This window comes from Silurus aristotelis, assembly GCF_946808225.1.
Source record: "Silurus aristotelis genome assembly, chromosome: 16".
NCBI lineage: Eukaryota > Metazoa > Chordata > Actinopteri > Siluriformes > Siluridae > Silurus > Silurus aristotelis.
Genome location: NC_139589.1, coordinates 2,584,511 through 2,605,400, shown reverse-complemented (window position 1 = coordinate 2,605,400; position 20,890 = coordinate 2,584,511). Strand labels below are relative to the sequence as shown.

Sequence of the window (20,890 nt, the reverse complement as noted above, 5' to 3'; positions counted from 1 at the left end):
TAGCCACTCTGCCATAAAGCTCAGATTGGAAAAGAATTGAAGTCCTTCTGGAACTATGTCCCAACTCCAAATAGGATCTCCGGATCTCAGTCAGCGTGACTATTGGGTTCTTGGTCACCATCTATACCCTTAGTCACCCTAAACCTAACAGTATGATCAGTTGGAGTTAAATGTGAATAAGTGAAAATGTCTGTATTCAATGTTAGAGGATGTGTTTAAACGTGTGCAAATGAATTAAGTTTTAATTTCAAAAATGAAATTCTGCAGGGCTCCTTCCATTTTTCGTGTAGGGCGCGCCCCCGAGGACCCTACGCAATTTGCAGGCCTGCCTGCGTGCGCGCACTCGTGTGCGGGCGAGCGCGCGCACGTCGTCCGTAGGCGAATGCGGCGCAGAGCTCGGGGAAGGAGAAACAGGGCTGACCGAGGCGGGGGAGTCGGAAGTGACTTTATTGTGGAGCCTCGTCTTCATTTTTTTTTATTACCTCCGCTGATCTTGCGTTGTCGCCGTGAGTCGTTTAAGGTAAGAAATGGAAGGCATCGGAGGTTTCAGTGGATATTATTTTGTTCTGGAAAGAGAAACAAAATAAGAAATGTGCGCCGTTTCAGTGGTGTGTTTCTCAAAATGGCGGCGCGGGAGCAAGAGAGTGAGGAAAAAAAAAAAAAAAAGAACAGGGCGTCAGTGTTTCAAAGAAATATTTCTAAAAAATACAATCTTGCGTATGGACTTCTTTTAGTTTAAGGATTCGTTTGCTTTCGAAATAAGATTTCTACTGAATGTTTTTAATACACTTAAAGCACGGAAACCACCCGGCGACATTGCTGATTCGTGTTATGGCTAATTGGCTAACACACTTTCTCTCAGACTGACTCACTGACTAGCTCAATACCTGCCTATCAAACTATTACATATTTTCATTATCATTACTACTACTGTTCAAAGACGTGTGCTGGGAAATGTTCACTTCTTGGACGTTTTAGGACCTCGGTTAGCGTTAGCGTTAGCTTGGGTGTTGTCTGTGGTGATGTTTTTGAGGTGGGTCTGTACACGGTACCCGGCGCTAGCATGCTAGCTGTGAAGGGCGTGTAACGTTAGCGGTTCTTTGCTCGTTTTTTTCTAAAGGGTTATTTTCATCTTTAATTATGGATGCATGGATATATCCGAACCTGTGGATGTTGACTATTAAAAATTGTTCAGAATGATCAATCATTAGGTTTAGCGTTAGCTGTTTATTTGGCTAAGCAACGATGGTTGGACTTGCTAAATCAGGGCTTTTCAGATTTATGACTATTTAGAGAAAATGGTGTGTCAGGTTGAGGATGAAATGGACATTCAAGACTGCTTCAGTATATTTCCATCAGCTCGTGTGGCGTCACAGTTTATATACAGAGAGAGATCGTATACAGTACTTCAGTTCAATCAATTTATTTGTTTGTATCAGTCCTCAGGGGAAAGAACAGGTTTACCAGGTTTACATTTTCACTTTCAGTCCCAGCTCTATAATTGACCATAAGAATGATCCACCCAATCCCCAACATGGGGTCTGGTCCCATCACTTGCTAAATATCTTTATTAGTATTAGATGGTTTGATCGACAAAGCTCTTCGACTCAAAGGGTGTTTAAAATGCATTTCTTATAGCCTGGAATTTGATGTTTATCCTTCTGGAAGTCTGATTCAGGTTCAGACTTTAGATCTTTGATCGGAAGGCCGTGAGTTCTAATTCCTTCTCTTTCCAGAGCCCTTGAGCACGGCCCTTTACCCGTCAGCATGTTTACAGGGATAAGGGGTGTCCTCCAAATGCCCTAATGGTCAATGTAACATTGCATTTGGTTCATCGCAGCATGTTTACCCACTTTTGCATACATCACTTTATCCACCCAGGAACCCGCACCAGCTTTTCATGATGAGCTTCTGGCACAATGATGCTGGTCCTAATCTTCTCGTGCCAGCCCGAGCAATTTGTAGTACAGTGTCTGTCAGAATGAAAGTCTAGCGCAGGAGAAAATTGCCTGCGTCAGGGATTTCCAGCTGTTAGAAAGTCATAGCATTGGCCGTTTGAAGCCATGTCTAAATTGGATAGATAGGCCTGTCTCTGCTCGCTCTCTCTCTCACACACACACACACACACAATTTACTGGTGTAATCATATTTTCAAGGGCATACAATATAATGCGTGGTTGGATCGAAGAAATCTCTTCCATACTGTATATAATTGGTCAAAGTAATATTTTTACTCCTCCGTCTGTAGCTGTAAATATTTTGCCTTTAATAAGTGAAGACTACGGATGCTGTTGTTTTAACCACAAGCTTCATTTGACCCTGTTCTGTAATGCGATTCTTGCTTTGTGCAATATTGATTTTTTTTCCCTCTTCCACCAGGGTTTATTTAATTCCCTAATGATTTATTATATTAAAAAAATGTTTATGAGAAACTATAGCCTGGTAAAACAGGTGACAAAGCATTTTTTGTCCTCAGTTTTAAATTCAAGAAAAGAGAAAAAGAGATGTGATTGTTGCGATTGTTGTGATTGATGGTCGGGAACTACTTGTTGGCGGTGGCAGTCGAGGGGAAAAAACTCTATAAATAGAATTTTTTTCATATAATTTTAAGATCAACATAACACAGAGTGTTTAAGCATTTTCCAATGGTCACTGACAGTATTATTAGCAAAGTGTTAAAGAAGGTTTTTTTCCCATTTAGGCAAAGAAAAATGAGAGCATCTTTTTTTTTTTGAACGATTTAAGCGTTCGACCGTAAAGTCATGACGAATACACCGTCCTATCACAAGCCTAACGCGATCCCGTTTTTGGTTACAGGTTTTTGCGGTCAGATTTTGTCGGCCCCATCCAGCACTGTTCTTCGTCCACGTGTCCGCTCATGCTACCCGCTCGTTGGAGTTTTTGTGGTTAAAAATAACTTTACGCTCTCAGAGCCGCATGCAAATTATTGTACAGGTTCTGTCGGATTATGAAGTTCACCGGAACGTATTGTTTTGACTGATTTAGATATTGGTTGGTTCACACAAAGTTCATTAGAATTTGTATTTTATTTCTTGGTATAGATAGCATGTAAAATCTCTAACAACTGGTTATGCAGTGGCTTTAGCAAAATCTCCTGAAATAAACAGTGTGCGGAAAATGGTCTGGATTGCTTGTTTTTTCTTTTTTTTTGCATGGATGCTCATCCTGTCTGTCATTTTTTCAGTCCAACCTAAAGATTAGAAATGTGGAAAAAAAATACTTTTCTTATACACTTCATAAGTGTGTTCTCAGACTCTACAATTTTGTTTTTGATCGGCGTTATCTCTCTATTCATATCTATAGATGAATTGGCATTTCGACTTGTCAGCGTAGCAGGTCTACGCAAGTTTAAAGCCACACATCGTTCAAGATAAAGAGCTGAACCTGATATGTGTTAACGTTCAGGCAAAGTTCACAGCCGTAAAGATTTATAGCTCCTGATGCCCCGCTGATAGTCGCTGATGGATATTTATTAATGCCCACACACGCCATTGTCAAACAGAATAAAACATCGCTGGGTCGACCTCTGCTTGTTCGATGGTTTAATAGATGTTTGTGCATCATTCTTTTAGGCTTCATGCTTTCCTCATATCATATTGTCCCGGTGTGACCTGTGGCCGAGATGGGATCCTTGCCTTGGCACAAACTATTTCACAGCTCAGCTCTTATGACCAACCTTTGAATTATGAGTCAGACTATTGTACACTACAGCGATCCGATTCAATATTAATAGCTCTTGCCAATGAGACGTCTGTAGCTCGTGTTTTATGTATGTTGTATGGGTTTGACCAATAGCCAGATTGAATATTTTCACATCCATTGAGCTGTTCTAGCTGTTTACAAAGCTGAACCATTTCCTCACCCGATTCCAATGTTACCCTGGTTTTGGTGAACTCAGGGTCTGGATTATACGTAAAGCTTTAAGCCAGGGGTTGTTAACCTCCACCTCAAGCGATCTGATAGCAATTCCGTTGCATTTTTTTAAAGCAGGAATGTCCTGCAGATCTCATGCCTGCTTGAAATTTTTCAATCACGTGGTCTAGTAACGAAACTTACAAATGAATGAGCGATGAGATGGTGAGAAGATTTGCAAAGCACCTGCTGTTAGTGCATCTCATTTATACGTTGTACCATTCAGCATGAATTCCAAAGTTTAGGAATAATTGTAGATTTGCCTGCTTTGGTCATTGCCGTAGTCTGTTCTGAGGTCACATTGAGATGCCGCTATAATCATTTTCGAGGGAACCGTAAACATAATGGTGTGGTGTGGGACCTTGTCATCTCTTTATTTTGAAACAAAAGCAGAGGGGGACCTAGATCTGTGCACCCTGACACAGTGGAACGCATGTTCTGTAATTAGATGTCTCAGAAATAAACTAGTAATAAACAAGTATTATTCTTGCATGATTTGAATCGCCTGAATGTGATCTGTAGAGATGACGTGTGGATTTCCGTTTCTTTTTCCGTGTCTGTGTAGATGAAAGGAAAAACACGGTGTTGAAGATTTTCCGTGAGTTAAACGATCAGGAAAGCGAGTGACGTCAGGCCGCAGAGAGCGAGCGTCCCTCCTGCCAGGCGTCCATCCTGCAAGGAGCTGCTGAGCGTACTGAGGATCATCGACAGCCTCCCTGCCTGGGGCAGAGACAGCGCCCCTTTACACCTGCCACAATGGTGCTGTCACAGAGGCAACGAGATGAGCTGTGAGTTCACAAATAACAAAAGCCTTGAAACATTTAGCTTCACAGAGATCTTGAAAATATGCAGAGAATCTGGCACGCATCAGGATACAAATCCTGGTTGCTAATAATCCTGTGCCCATAGAGATGTTTTGGACAGATTTTTTGGTGCGTGACCTTTTGCAATTGATGCGGTGCTGATTCATTGATGGTGTCGCGTCAAGGTTCTGGTTCAGATTCATTAAAATAAACCGCACCAATATGACTCCTGTGCTCCGTCCATCCTGTTCAGTCTTGCACATTGTCTGCTTTCACCTTAGGGAGCTTCACGAGAGACCTAGTTAGCTTCATTATTTAATAAAGGACGCCTATAACCGAGAGCCGTCGGTTTCTCAGCCTTCATGCTCGAGTTGGCAAAACCAAAATGTAATGAGTACTTATGTCTTTCTCATACGTGTCTCTTGTGCACACAGAGACCCCATATAGAAAAACTATTGGGATGCCTTGATTTTCCCAGCCATAATATTTCCAACAGCATAACTCTAATCTCAAAGCTGAAGGCACACAATTGTACAGGACGTATTTGTATGCAGTAGCATGAACATTTCCCTTCACTCGATCTATGGGATCCGAACCTGTTCCAGTATGACAATGCCTTTGTGCACAAAGCTCCATGAAGATATGGTTTGGCATGGAAGATCTCTTGCTATAGAGCTCGACCACTATTGAACACCATTAGGGGAGAATGTGAATGCTGAATTAAACCTTCTCACCTCCATCAGTACCTGACTTTACTCTCACTCTTGTAGCTGCATGAAAAGGCTATAGATTGAGCATCAATTATTTAAAATATATATATATGAGTTTCTCTTCTAATATACACATTTGTCATGCCTCACTTATGTAAAACTGCATGATCTTGAGTGTTCAATTCCACTTATACCACAGTGATTTAATGTTGTAGAATGTCCTTGAGACAATTTGGCTCCTAATGTCATTTCAGTTAGAGCTTAAGTAAAGTAGTTCAGTCATTCCCTCACCAGCCGTGGTCCTATTTCTCTCTTTTTTAGAAAGCAGCTTGTCATTTTTCTGAAAAACCAGAAAGCATAAACTGGTAGCTCAGTAAATGGGTTCAAGCCTCACTATTAAGAGACAAAACATAGATACAGAGCACATGATTTGCCTTTGCCTTTTGTACATCCTATTCCAAATCTATCCCCATTTGCTGTTAAAATTCCCTCCACTCTTACGGGAAGGCATTGTATTAGATTTTAAAGAGTGTTTGTGAAGATTTGCGCTCATCCAGCTACAAAAGTGTTAGTAAAGTCAGGTACTGATGGAGGTGAGGAGGCCTGGGGTGCAGTCAGCGTTCACATTCATCCCAAAGGTGTTCCGTAGGGTGGAAGCTGTATAGCAGGAGATCTTTCAGGAGACTCCAACCCTTTGGAAAGCATATCTTCATGGAGCTGGCTTTGTGCACAGGGGCATTGTTGTACTAGCACAGGTTTAAAAAGAAAGGGGACATTTCATGTACAGTTGCGCGTTTCCAACTTTGTGGTAGCAGTTTAGAGAGGAACCACATATCTGGCCTTACTTTTCTTTCATAGATGCACCATGTAATTCAAAATGATTTCTGGTTTATATCCACTCCTTTAGTCTCATCAAAGCCACACCTCTTTCGCCAACACCAGTGTGAAAGAGGGTTTGGGCATCGACTCCCAACATCTCCATGCTGCATGCGCAGTTTATAAAATATTTACCACCACATCAAGAAGTTGAAAGTGCATTCACATAATATCGAAGCACTCGAAAGACCAAGGTTGTCAATGTCCATCTGCTGAGGAACGCTTCCATGCTCTAAGCCTGTTTATATGTAATATGACACGTCAAGTTTTTTTTGTTATTTTAATTTTTCTCAAAGGCATTGAATTTATTCTTATCAGTAATTTGGTCTAAATCAGTGCAAGTTGTATCCTGATATTGTATTATATACAGAAACAATCATATTACCTCATCTCAAATATCACTGTCGGTATAAGGAGCTGAGCGGAAATTCTCGTCTTTTCAGAAATCGAGCGATAGCAGATTACCTCCGATCAAATGGCTACGAAGAAGCGTATTCCGTTTTTAAGAAGGAAGCAGAGTTAGATATGGTAAGATTATTTTATCCCAAACAAAGAAGAAGGGAAAAAAAACATGCTAAATAAATGTAATTATTACAACCTCCTGTTTGCGTTTGTGGTCTTCAGAATGAAGAATTAGATAAGAAGTATGCAGGCCTTTTGGAAAAGAAATGGACCTCAGTCATCAGATTACAAAAGAAGGTCAGTACACCTGCATCAGGTTTGTCTAGTTTGTTCAGTATGTGTTGTAAATGTAGGCTCATATGTGTTAGACGTGTGTGTGTGTGTGTTTGTGTGTGTATTTATATTAATCTACAGACTTCTTTTTTAACTGATTTTATCATTTAATAAGGTGATGGAGCTGGAGTCAAAGCTTAACGAAGCAAAAGAGGAGATCACTTTAGGAGGGCCCATGGGGCAGAAGAGGGACCCCAAAGAGTGGATCCCGCGACCCCCGGAGAAGTACGCGCTCAGCGGGCACAGGAGTCCCGTTACACGTGTTATCTTTCACCCTGTCTTCAGCGTCATGGTTTCTGCCTCAGAAGACGCCACAATTAAGGTCTGTTGCAAAAAATCTTGAGAGCTATAAGTATAGGGCTCTTCTGGGGGAGTAGGAAGTGTTTATGTTGTGCTGTGATGTTGCCATTTTTTTTTTGTCCGAAAAACTCTGTGTTCTGTGCTCTGTGTTTTATGCTGACTCACTGGCACTGGCTGTCTCTATAGAGACGCTCACGATGCACCAGTTACCCAGAGCAACAGCACAGCAAGCAGTTGTCTGGGCATCACATGCACCTTCCACACAGCTCTCCATTTTGATCAGAGGCTTTTTCACCTTCCTGCCTGGTCTATTAGAAGCCACTGACATTTCACAGGAAGCAGCCCTCTACCGAATCGACCACCTGACCTTTTTAACGCTTTGCCGCTGGAATCTGTCGAGCTTTTACAAGCTGATTGGGTCATGATGCTATAGGGAAATAGTATACTATTCTGGAGATGTAACTCTGACACCTCAGGCTTTAGTGTGGGGGCATTTTCAGAGGCTAATCCAATCTGGTCTGTGGGATGCTCAGATGATTTCAATGGATAGTCTGGAGTCTATTACAATAGGAGTTTTTGGTCCCAGTGGTGGACAGGAGGAGAGGAAATGCACACGGTCGACATGCAGTTCTGTGTGGACAACATGGATTTATAATTAATAGCCGCAATGTCTGGTATCTTCATCCTCAATGACCAGAAACGTAGCAATTAAGACAATAGAAATGCTACAAGGCTCTAGTGAAAGTCTCTGATAATTTTCTGATCGTGTTCCTGATCAATAATTATTTTTTTATTTGTAGAGGGCATTTAACAATAGACATTGTCCCAAAGCAGCAGAGGTTACAAAGTTGAAATGTATAAGTTAATGCCTATAAGTTTGTTCCTTATAAGTTTATCAGCTCCCTAATAAGTAAACCATTGGCGAATGTGACGGTGGAAAATTCCCCGAGATATAAGGAAGAAACCTCGAGAGGAACCAGACTCTAAATGGAACCCATCTTTATCTGGGTGACACAGAATGTCCACTTATTCCAGTGACATTACAGTTATTACATCATTGTTAAGGTGATGGACGCTTAAATGTGGAACCGTGTGCAAACTGTGGTTTGCACCATTGATGCAGACTTTTTGGATACTTCATGGATATTTAGGCTGATCATGTGGAACAATCCTCAGCTGGCCACTGGTGCTTTAGGAGCATGTTTAATACAGTCTGCCATAATTTTTTAAAATATTTAACTTGCACCGCTTTGTTAAACTATAAGCCCAGCCCAAGCAAACAAGAGGTTAATCCATCTGCATGTGAATATTTTATGACTGACAGGATCATGTGCATAAACAAGGCCTTCAAATGGTGATGTACTGGAGAAGACAGAGGATGGAGATGAGTGGGCAGATTACTGTAGGGCTGTAACGATTACTCGAGTAATTCGCTTACAAAAATTAATTAAAGCAAATGATTTGCCTCGATGCTTCGTTTAGTCCATTTAACTATACATAGAGCATTGTGTTTCCCATGGACCATTACTACTGACGCACCGCCCGCTAGACTCTGGAGCGCACCGGACCGTAGAACATAGAAGATGCTGCAGAATGAAAAATGGCGGAACGGGAAGAAAACGGCACGGAAAAGATTAAAAAAGACTCCAAAGTTTGAGATGACAAACGAAAACATGAGGAAAACACCATACAGTGCGTAATCTGGAATCGATTTTTTTTATTTTTTATTTATAAACAGTGGGTTCAAAAAGTCCCTCCACTAGAGCAGGTAGTGGAGCATGTTTTTGAAAGCTCTTTCCGCAATAAAAATTTAAGTTTTTCTAAAAAGGAAACAAATGACTTCATTTTAAGAGACCCGTCTTTTTTTCCTCTCTCTTGTTTAGTATTGATCTATAATCAAGAAAAAGTATTCTTATCCGATTACTCGGGTAATCCACGGAATAATCGATTAATCAAATACTCGACAGCAGCAGCTCTAGATTACTCTGAAAAAAATGCCTTTATCTGTATGTTTAGGTGTGGGACTATGAAGCAGGAGACTTCGAGAGAACTCTGAAGGGTCATACAGACTCGGTGCAGGACATTTCCTTTGACCACGCTGGAAAGTTGCTGGCCTCTTGCTCAGCAGACATGACCATCAAACTCTGGGACTTCCAGGGCTTTGAGTGCATCAGGACCATGCACGGTGAGCAAACCAGGCAAATAAATGGTCCACAAGGATGTGCAAAAAAAAAAAAAAATACAATTATTTACAGCATTAGGATCATTTTCAGCATCTACCACCAGAGCGGCGCTTCGGTTCGGTTCCTTGGTGCATTTCATTGTTTATGCCTTTCAATAATTAATCAGGCTCCTTCCGTGTAGATGAACTTGAACCTCGTTTTTTCCCCCTCAGATGGCTCCTAGCTGATCATTGCTTTAATCACCTTGCAGCTTTAAATATTGCATTCATACTGATTGATAATCCGTCAAAGACGAAATTAAACCGGTGATCAGCGTTAACGGGTTTATTACACTTATAGTATTGCCTGCTCAGGAGTCATGTGCAAGCTGTAATGTTGTGTTCACTTTTCCTAGGACACGACCATAATGTGTCATCAGTAGCCATCATGCCCAACGGTGATCATATTGTTTCTGCATCAAGGGATAAAACCATTAAGATGTGGGAGGTGGCAACTGGGTGAGTAGAGAAGGCGGGTTATCTGATTAGACGGGTGACGGAGCTGACTCTTCACTGTGTGTGAATATTATAGCCTAGAAATAGATCATGTTGTTTATGATTTTACTGAATGTCACTTTATAATTAGTATGCTATTTAAATGTCCTGTATTACATTTTCAGTCTCTGGACTATATTACACAATGAATTAAGATGTCTGTCTTTAATGCAAAGAGGATTTATAGAAATAATTATGAATATACAGCAATCAGGTCTAAAACCTTTTGTAGTTATGTTCTTTGAGTTTGATTAGAATTCGATTGAGAAAACCCCCATCAGTCTGGTTCCAGATTTCTAATACACACTTAATACATTAAAGAGGGAAAATGCACCAGTGTTAATATTGCATAAGCAGCACTTAGCAAACAATAATAATATGGAGCTGAATATATTTTCATTAGAGTGTAACCTAGAAATGTCCCCTCTGCACGTAGTTACTGCGTGAAGACGTTTACGGGCCATCGGGAATGGGTGAGGATGGTGCGACCCAACCAGGACGGCACGCTGTTGGCCAGCTGCTCAAACGACCAGACGGTTCGAGTGTGGGTCACTGCCACCAAGGAGTGCAAAGCTGAGCTGCGGGAGCATGAGCATGTCGTGGAGTGTATCTCCTGGGCTCCAGAGAGTGCCCATTCTACTATACTGGAGGCCACTGGCTCTGAGGTGTGTGTGTGTGTGTGTTTCATCGTATGTTACTGGCTCTGCAGAGTGTATTATAGCCATAAATATTTTTTTCACATTTTTTCCACCACAGAACAAGAAGAGCGGTAAGCCCGGACCCTTCTTGCTGTCTGGGTCTCGAGACAAAACCATTAAGATGTGGGATGTCAGTACTGGCATGTGCCTTATGACACTGGTGAGTTAACCTTGGTGCTTTGGTTCAACCCAAAATATTACTATTTACAACACAGCATGAAGAAACGTGAAACTTCTTACTGACTGTAAACTTAACATTATTTGTAGAATATACTGATTTCTACATACCCTGCTTTCTTTCTCCAAGGTGGGCCATGACAACTGGGTGCGTGGTGTGCTGTTCCACCCAGGTGGGAGGTTCATTGTAAGCTGTGCCGATGACAAGACCCTGCGCACTTGGGACTATAAGAACAAGCGCTGCATGAAGACCTTGAGTGCCCACGAACACTTCGTTACCTCTATGGGTGAGATTCACTTAGCAGTCTGTATGCTGTGTGATATTGACTTCGGAACAGACAGGGAGATAAACCATGGTTTCAATAAGATAGTGTACCATGCTTGGGGAAGTTAACTATTATTCTTCTTCTATCAGCTGCTCCCATTAGGGGTCACCACAGCGGATCATCCTGCTCCTACATCAGGATTTCAGTGTCGTTCCAAAGCATAGTCTCTGCTGCAATACAGTATTTTTGTCACGTCTCCCATATAAACCTTAATAGTCTGGTGTCTGACTTCAAAGCAGAGCACGAAAATGCAACAGGGTTCCTACGCACTTTGGGAAAGTATGTAAAAGAATGGAATATGATTTGAGGGATTTCCAGGTCTGGATTAATATGCTTAAAAAAAACCACCACTGTTTATTGAAATATTTGTCCCCATACTATTGCTTTATTTAGTTTTCTAAAAGATAATAAAAAATTTTGAAACAAAGGCGAATCCAGATACACTACATTAATCTAGATAAATCTGAAAACCAGCTCTTAGAAACGTGATCAATTTCAAAAACCTTTGCTTTCACAGTCCGCACTGTGACGCAAAAACCTAAGTTTTCAGAGACTGAAAAACGCCGCCTCAGTGTGGGTGTTAGGAGCAGACTTTCAGCGCTTCCAAAAGATCGGCGGTAGACCGGATCTGCACAGCTGCGTTTTGTTGTTGATTTGTGAGGTAGCTGTTGCCATGACAGTACAGCGCCCCAAACTGTGCGACTAAACGCATGGAGAACATCAGAGATTCTGATTCTTTAATACATCAGAGATCGCAATGTAATACATGTTTTAGAGTTTTAAATATTTGGAAAATTTTGAAATGAAAAATGTGTAGGAAAACTGAAGCAGCACTTGCAGAAATAATGATTTGTCTTTTGAATGCTGTCGATTCGTAATAAGCACCGCTGACTTTTTTCTTCCTCTTCTTCAATGATGTAATGTGTACACGACGTCTGGCCACACCCCTTTGTTTTCCCCACTCAAAGCCGCAGGATATTTAGATGGACGCAATCTTGAAAGTGTTCTGGTCAGACACATGCCAGGCCTCATTTTTGCTTCATTAGTACATTAGGAAAATAAGATTGTCCACATTTTTTTTTTTTCATTTTTGTCTCATTTGTGACTGAAAAGGCGTTGCCAGCTAGCGTGCTTCGGTATTGATCCATGACTCTGCGCCGAGGCAAATCAATATCATTAGACCGAGAATTCCATTAACAGCTGTCATGAGGGTGGAGTGTTCTTACATCCTCAACTCCTCACTCTTATGTGATTTATAGGGATGTTTTGATTTCAGGACATGAATGAAATGGACTTGTGACAGACAGAGAAAGAAAATATTTTTATCTTGGAAAGATTTGATCTTGAAAATGTCATAAATGTTCAAGATGCTTTTGCTTATCCTTTTTTTTTTTCATCTATTACTCTTTCGTTTGTGTCTGCAGATTTCCACAAGACCTCCCCCTACATGGTGACTGGAAGCGTAGATCAAATAGTTAAAGTGTGGGAATGCCGCTGATCTCCCTTCGCCCCCCGACCCCTGACCCCGCCCCTCCTGTGTACCCCCCACTCCTCCCTACCACAACACTCGTCCTTCGGGGATGCACTTCATCACCATGGCTACCACCCCATCCAGCACTCTTCTAATAACTATTGTCCTTTTATGTAAACTATTCTGGATGTAGTTTCAGCTTATTAAATGTTACATAAGACACCCTCACAGGGAGAGAAAAATAAGTTAAGAAAAAAAAAAAGTATTCTTGCATGGTGAATCCCAAACTTGTATACTGTAATTATTATTATTTGCTTACCATCATCTTAAAGGGTTTAGGAACATCAAGCATCGCATTACAAAAAACCTTTTGTGGGGAATAAAAAACAAAAAAAACAAAACAAAAAAACGCAGGGCACTGAAAACCAGGCTCGCTTTTTCTTTCCTTTCATGATCCGCTGATACTTCAAAGAGAGAGAAAGGGACAAGAGAGAGAAGAGGACAAGCAGCTGTTTTTTTTTTTTTTTTTTTTTTTTTTTTTTTTTTTTTTTTTTTAGTTCTGTCACTAAACCAAATTAAAATCTGACTGAATGTTTGTCCTCTTCCAGGACTTCTATTGTTGTATTTTAGGTGCTAAACGCTGTACAGTCATCGTTCTAGAGTTGGGACATTTGAAAATCCCACTGAATTCAATGGATCTTGAATGTGTGCTTCAGGGGGAAAAAAGGAAAAATTCCTTGTATGTTAGGATTTTGACTTGACCCCATTATATGATTTTGTACATAATAAAAGACATCTTGGGGACGGGAAAGACAAATCAGAGAAGGTGGAAAAATCATCTGTAAAGCCCTGACTTACTTATAAGTGCACTTCTTAAAGGAGGAATACGGTGTGTGTGTGTGTGTGTGTGTGTGTGCGCGTGCGCGCGCAAAGCAGATACTTGGTCCTGCATATGCGAAACATCTTGTCATCTCCATTTCATTTCGCGCTCCACTTGGGAAGTTGATAAAAAAAAAAAATATATATATATATAATGGTTGCTTATGTGTATGGAATTATTCCAAGGGACACCGAAATGTTTAAACGCAGCCATGTATCACCAGAAGCTTTTGGACATTCAGTCTGTATATCAGCTTAATCATCTTCCATATATTGCTTTATTAGTAAAACAGGTTTTTGTTCCACCACCAATACACACCAAGGAGGCCACGTCTTGCATGGTCACAGCTTTGAGTTCATTCTGCAGCTTCTATACGTGTGTGTGTGTGTGTGTGTGTGGCTCAGCTGCCACTGAAGGAAGCTTTTCAGTTCGCATCTCAGTGGTACCGCTTCGCGTCATTGTGCAGGACGAGCGCTCTAGCCAGGCCTGTCGTAAATTAGGGAGGCTAGTGACTTTTTTTTTTTTTTCTCTTTTTTTATCCATTGTCATGTACACTTAATTCTTTCGGATGGACCTGTCGAGTCTGGCTGTGTGTGGTAACCATAAAGACGCCTCCTAGCTAGAACAAGTGCAATAAGAATAGACTGCACCGTCTCTAGACGGACAAATATGCAGACGTGTAAACAAACAAACCCCTGTGCGTTTTGATAGATAGCGGTAGGGTGGACCTTTTTTAGCCTCTTTTAGGAGTTCTGTACGAGGTGCAGGCGGTTGTACAGGCCGGACCTCTGCTATTCCAAAGCCGTGTATGTAGTATCAGTGGACATGTGAAAGGCTCGTAGAGCTTCGCTGTATGTGCAGTAGGTTTGTGCATTCAGTTCGCTCGGAATCCAGTCGTTTGCTCTCTCTATGCCTTGTTAATATACTGAAGCCCCCTTGACGTAAAGACCATTGTTTTTTTTCTTTTGGGTTTTTTTTTTTTGGTGATCTCACTGTTCACACACTTACACACATATACACTGACAAGAATATAAGTTGTGTACCAATATAGCTGGATGTCATTGTTTGCAAACATAAGAGTAATAAAAACTGTAAATATAAAGCAGTACTGGTTTGTGTGTCTCTTTTTGACAATCTGCACACTGATCAGACATTGACTTTAGAACACTGATGTGAAGAACACTGATGATCTCTTCATCATGGCACCTGTTAGTGGGTGGACTTATTTATTAGGCAGCAAGTGAACATTTTTCCTCGAAGTTGACGTGTTAGAAGCAGAAAAAATGGGCAAGCGGAAGGATTTGAGTTTGACGATGACTAGACGTCTCGGTCTGAGCATCTCCAAAACTGTAGCTTTTGGTGGGTGTTCCCCAGCCAGCTCCATAAATATATAGTGTGACTGGAGGAACTTAAGTGTCCTGCACAAAAAAACTCAGACCTTCTCAATCCCATTGAACACCTGTGAGAAGAACTGGAACACTGCACCTCAGACCTTTAGTACCTGAACTCACCTCCATGTAGCTGAATGGGCAGCAATCCACACAAATTTGTTTCAGCATGACAATTCGACTATGCACAAAGACAGAATCATGAAGATATGTTATATGGAAGATCTCAAATGTGTCCTGCACAGAACCCTGATCTCCTCAACCCCACCTAAAATCTGTGAGATGGACTGGAACAAAGACGGAACCTTAGACCTTCTCACTAATGTGCTGTTTTGGCTGACTTCATCTAAACTATGCACAACTATAGTCTGTGATCTGTGCGAGCAGAAACAGGAAGCTTTCCGCTCAACTGAAGCTCAGGTGGATTTCACCTGTAACCTTCTTCCTGTAAGCAAAAACAATGATGCTTCTGGAAACAACCGAATGCACATCACATGCATCGAAAAGTTCATTTATGCCATTTGGGAAACGCCCTTATCCAGAGTTTCTTACTACTGAGCAGTTGAGGGTTAAGGGCCTTGCTCTTCTGCAAAGATCTTCCTCTAGATGTTGGATTGTGCTTGTGGAGATTTGTATGAGCTTCATTCAGCCACAAGGATGTTAGTAAAAGTCAGGTGCTGATGTAGGTGAGAAGGTGTGAAGGCCAGTCAGGGTTCACATTCATCTCAAGGAGTTCAATAGGGTTTGGAGCTTTATAGCAGAAGATCTTCCACTCCAACACATGTACAGCAGATGTTCATGGAGCTGGTGTTATGCACAGGAGCATTGTCATGCTGGAACAGGTTTGGATCTCCTAGTTCAATTGAAGCGAATATTTCATGCTACTGTATCCGAAGACGTCCTGTTTAACTGTGTGCCTTCAATGTTGTGGTAAAAGTGTGAAGAAGTAATAATCACTATATAAAATCCGAAGTTCTTGAATGTTATGACTGGTTATGAAAGAATTCTGCACTGATGTGTGATGTGATGAGGACATGAGAGAACTGTTCTGCTCAAATCTCCACGGTGCCCCCACTAGTGGCAGGTTTCTGTCAGAAGATCAGGCATTACATCATACAGCTGTGCGCCAGACTGTGACCGAATGGACAGACTTCCTCTTTCACTACACTACTGCACTACATCACATGCAGGAAGTGGTTTCGGAAATATCAGCCACAGAATCAATCCTGCCACAGAACAGACAGACAGACAGACAGACAGACAGACAGACAGACAGATAGACAGACAGCGGACAGATAGACAGACAGACAGACAGACAGACAGACAGACAGACAGACAGACAGACAGACAGACAGACAGATAGATAGATAGATAGATAGATAGATAGATAGATAGATAGATAGAGACAGACAGACAGACAGACAGACAGACAGACAGACAGACAGATAGATAAATAGATAGATAAACAGACAGCGGACAGACAGACAGACAGACAGACAGACAGACAGACAGACAGACAGACAGACAGACAGACGGATGGCCAGACAGCCAGATAGATAACTTTATTCATACCATGTGAGATGTGGTAGCTTAGTGGTTAAGGCATTGGATTTCAGATCTGAAGGTTATAAGTTCAAATCCCAGCCTCAGGAAGCTGCCACTTGTGAGCCCCTGAGCAAGACCCCTAACCTCATAGCTGCTCAGTTGTATGCGAAGATTTAGTGTATTATAAGTTATTTTACATTCATGACATAAATCCTCTTCGGTCATTGATTTGCTTTAAGTTGAAATATTAAATTCAAAGGATTTGTAAATGATCCGTTTACATTAGACTCCGTTTGTCAGGGTTTCGGGAAAAAAATACACTGAGCATAGCGCCAGATCACCCTGTAGTTCCTAAACTCACCACAAGAGGGCGCGCTAGCCTTTGAAAATAAACTAGAGCATACTAAATAAAACCAAAACTCGATTATGTCATCCTGAAGGTAGGGGCCTTTTTTTTCCACATTATAGCAGCAATCAGCAAGAATGGTTTTTATATGACGTAAAACTTTAGAAAAAGAAATCAAATGATGATCATCAATTAAAAATCTCTGCTCGCTCTGCTGATAATCATGATGTGCTTCATCCATGCAGGAGAAGGAATCGAGAAAAGAACAATCAACACTCAAATCACTGGAGTGTCACTTTAAAGCAAGGAGGTTGACTTGTTTTTTTTTTTTAGCTGTTACTTATCACTAAGCATCACAGATCCACAAACACACACCACCATGTGTCTCTTGTAAAACGTGTTAGAGATGTTCTTCACTGGTTGGAGATTTCTTTCTTGGGATTGAAGTTCAGTTCATCCCAGAGCAGTTCACTGGGATTTAGGTGTGATGACTGAGCAGGTCACTGCGAAGTCGAGTTTATTTCTATTGCGCTTTTCACGACAGACATTGTCTCAAAGCAGCTTTACAGAACATTTGTTTATCCCTGATGAGCAGCCTGGGGCTCCTTAGATGTTATGAGGAAGAAACCTTGAGAGGAACCAGACTCAAAAGGGGAACCCATAAAATCAACATTTGAGCTCATCATAAATCCAACCAGGAACCTGGAGCCACCAGGAAGAAGGGAAAAAAAGAAGACCAAGGAGGAGGTTTATGGATGTGATTAAGGAATACATGCAGTTGGAGACGGATGCCCCGCTGTGGCGCCCCCTAATGGGAGAAGCCGAAAGAAGAAGAAGACGCCAGAGCCTTTAAACACTCAAAAGAGGTCCAATGTTCAAACTGTACATCAAGTGGAATCCAAATGGTGCTTCTACTGTACAGCTCGAGATGGTTCGAGATGTTTGCAGGCATCTACTTCTTTAAAGGTCCGTAATCTCCATGAGAAGTCAGTTCCAACGAGCCACAGTCCAGACGGAATCGCATGAAATCCGGTCAGATAACGAGATCACACGCCTACTTCTGATTGGTCGATACGAGATTACGAGGCGATTGATTGGTCGTACGTATGCAGTGAATTCTCAGTTTACTTGCATGGGTTTTTACACGAGTCTGGTGAAATGTTTTTTCTCGCATACACATCAGGATGCAAATACACCCTTTTTTTATGCGTCTCCTCTTTCCAAAGGTGTTTCGAAGAAGGAACCAGCGAAGTTCTCGTCGTGTGCGATCGCACTGTAAATATAAGAAATGCTGCAAAGTCTATTTTTAGAATCCGTGAGTGTTTTTATTTTTGGTCTGAACGAGTCGAGAGTCTGTGATCGCACTCCTGACACTTGTGCCTTATGTCTGCCGTTGCAGCATGTGTGTGTGTGTGTGTGTGTGTGTGTGGGCATCAGTGTTTTCACACAAATGACGCACTTCCAGGGCGGCGTGCTGATTGGAGGAGCCTCGTTGACTGTTTCCTGGTCGACCAGGGTTTTCCTCTCCGCCGGTCCGTTACCATGCCGACGCTCATTCATACAGATGGCTGGAGTGATGATGTGAAATGTCCTGCACTGCTGCTGCACAATAAGATCCCTCACACAGGTTCCTTAAATTTGAGTGGAGCACATTTTACTCCAATGCTCCTGGTGTGTGGAGTAATCATCTGGAATAATCCAGATTGTATGAGGAATCGGTTGAATTGTTACTTCTGAAGAATTCTAGGAGGTTTCAATGTCAACTGATTATCATGCTGGAACCCAGCAAACCAAAACCATGCTCCTGTACACAAAGCCAGCTCCATGAAGATAAGGTGTGTTATGCTTGATATGGAAGAACCCGAGTGTCCTGCACTCCTGAGTTATGCCTTGACCTCCTCAATATCACTTGGGTGAACTGGAACACCAAAGGGAGCCCCAGACCTTCTAAATCACCTTCAGCATCCTGACCTCACTGATGCTCTTGTAGCGTTCATGTCCCAAATTGTAGTGAGAATATGCCTGGGTGTTATCACACACCATGAACACACACACCTAGGGGTAAGTTTTTGTAGAAGTTTCATCCAATGGGAGGTCGGAGGAAACCGGAGAACCCTAAGGAACCTGAAACGGATACAACAGGAGCATGCACTATTATTATTAGAAGTAGTAGTGCTGATGGTGGTAGTAGTAGTCTAGTGTGTGTGTGTGTGTGTGTGTTTATATATATTTCACTAATCTGCCATGTTTCTTTTATTTGACGGTACCGTATCCTGTTTCCGACGACGCCACCGTGCAAAATACGAAGCCACCACCCACTCAGATCACGTGGTCCTGGGCGTGTCAGGCAGGCGCGTGACTCGGCGTGATTGACGTGCAAGGCCGGGTCACGCGCTCGTCATGCAAATAAGGCGCGCTGCAGCCCAGCGGGCGCCCATGTGGACGAAGACCACGCCGTGTTGTTCTGCGCGCTGATTGGCTGCCTCGGCCCGAGGTCTTTAAATTATATGCAAATGAGGTGCGACTTGGAAGATCGTCCGTAAAACACGGAGACTGGATTTTTAGAATCCGGACGTTCATGGAAAATAGATTTCGAATGGAATTTCGAATGTCATTGTGAATAGTACAAGTACAGGGAAAATGATCTGCAGTCCTCAAAAAATAACTCAACATACAATCCTTATAATCTAGATAACTGGCAACAAAAGTAAGTACACCCTCAGTGATAACAGCTGTACGTCGTGTAAACGTGCAGACGACACGTCCTATTCATCGTGTTCATGTTTTCGTCTGCTTGACACGACCATAGACATTTGTGTATCTTGGATTAGAAGTTAAAATTTGGTACTTTGTGTCCAATTCTTTCATACTGACCACTGAATGTTCTACATGCACCTCATGGTAAAGAGTCTCTGAGGATTTAAAAATGCTCCCCACACAGATGCCGAGGCTGTAAGAAGATCAGTATCACCCTTAACTTAGTTACAGTACAGTTCAGGGTCTTACAGAGGTTTTCCAAGATGGGTTCCACTCGGAAAAGACCTCACAAGGGTCCATCAAAGATGTCGAGTCCTCATGCTGTGCGTCAGGTGCAGAAGCTGCACATAAACGTATTATTGGAGTGCAAGGGTCTTCTATCTATCTATCATCCATCCATCCATCCATCCATCCATTTATTCATCCAAACATTTATCTATCCATCCATCCATCCATCCATCCATCCATCCATTCATCCATGCATTCATCCATCCATCAATCCATCCATCCATTTATTCATCCAAACATTTATCCATCCATTCTTCCATCAATCCAATCTTTTATCTATTTATCCATCCACCCATCCATTCATCTATCCATCCATCCATCCATCCAACCTCTATCTATCTATCTATCTATCTATCTATCTATCTATCTATCTATCTATCTATCTATCTATCTATCTATCTATCTATCTATCTATCTATCTATCTATCCATTCATCCCTTACTTCCTTCCTTCTCTCGTTCTCACTTCTGATCCTCATTGTCATCCTTGTCATCCATATCCATCCATTCTTCCATCAATCCAATCTTTTATCCATCCATCCATCCATCCATCCAACATCTATCTATCTATCTATCTATCTATCTATCTATCTATCTATCTATCTATCTATCTATCTATCTATCTATCTATCCATTCATCCCTTACTTCCTTCCTTCTCTCGTTCTCACTTCTGATCCTCATTGTCATCCTTGTCATCCATATCCATCCATTCTTCCATCAATCCAATCTTTTATCCATCCATCCATCCATCCATCCATCCAACATCTATCTATCTATCTATCTATCTATCTATCTATCTATCTATCTATCTATCTATCTATCTATCTATCTATCTATCTATCCATCCATCCATCCATCCATCCATCCATCCATCCATCCCTTCCTTCCTTCCTTCTTTCTTTCTCTCTTTCTCACTCCTGATCCTCATTGTCATCCTTGTT

The 20,890-nt window shown here is 41.7% G+C and overlaps 1 protein-coding gene across 1 annotated transcript; it reads left to right on the top strand.

The window, feature by feature from the left end:
* Positions 1-324: 324 nt before the first annotated feature.
* On the top strand, positions 325-13,154 carry pafah1b1b (platelet-activating factor acetylhydrolase 1b, regulatory subunit 1b). Its single transcript, XM_083564495.1, has 11 exons — positions 325-520; positions 4,499-4,721; positions 6,766-6,850; positions 6,947-7,021; positions 7,173-7,379; positions 9,374-9,542; positions 9,935-10,037; positions 10,510-10,738; positions 10,830-10,931; positions 11,079-11,235; positions 12,699-13,154. The coding sequence occupies exons 2-11, from the start codon at positions 4,690-4,692 to the stop codon at positions 12,770-12,772; spliced, it is 1,233 nt and encodes a 410-aa protein (XP_083420621.1). The 5' UTR covers positions 325-520; positions 4,499-4,689; the 3' UTR covers positions 12,773-13,154.
* The last annotated feature ends 7,736 nt before the right edge of the window (positions 13,155-20,890 follow it).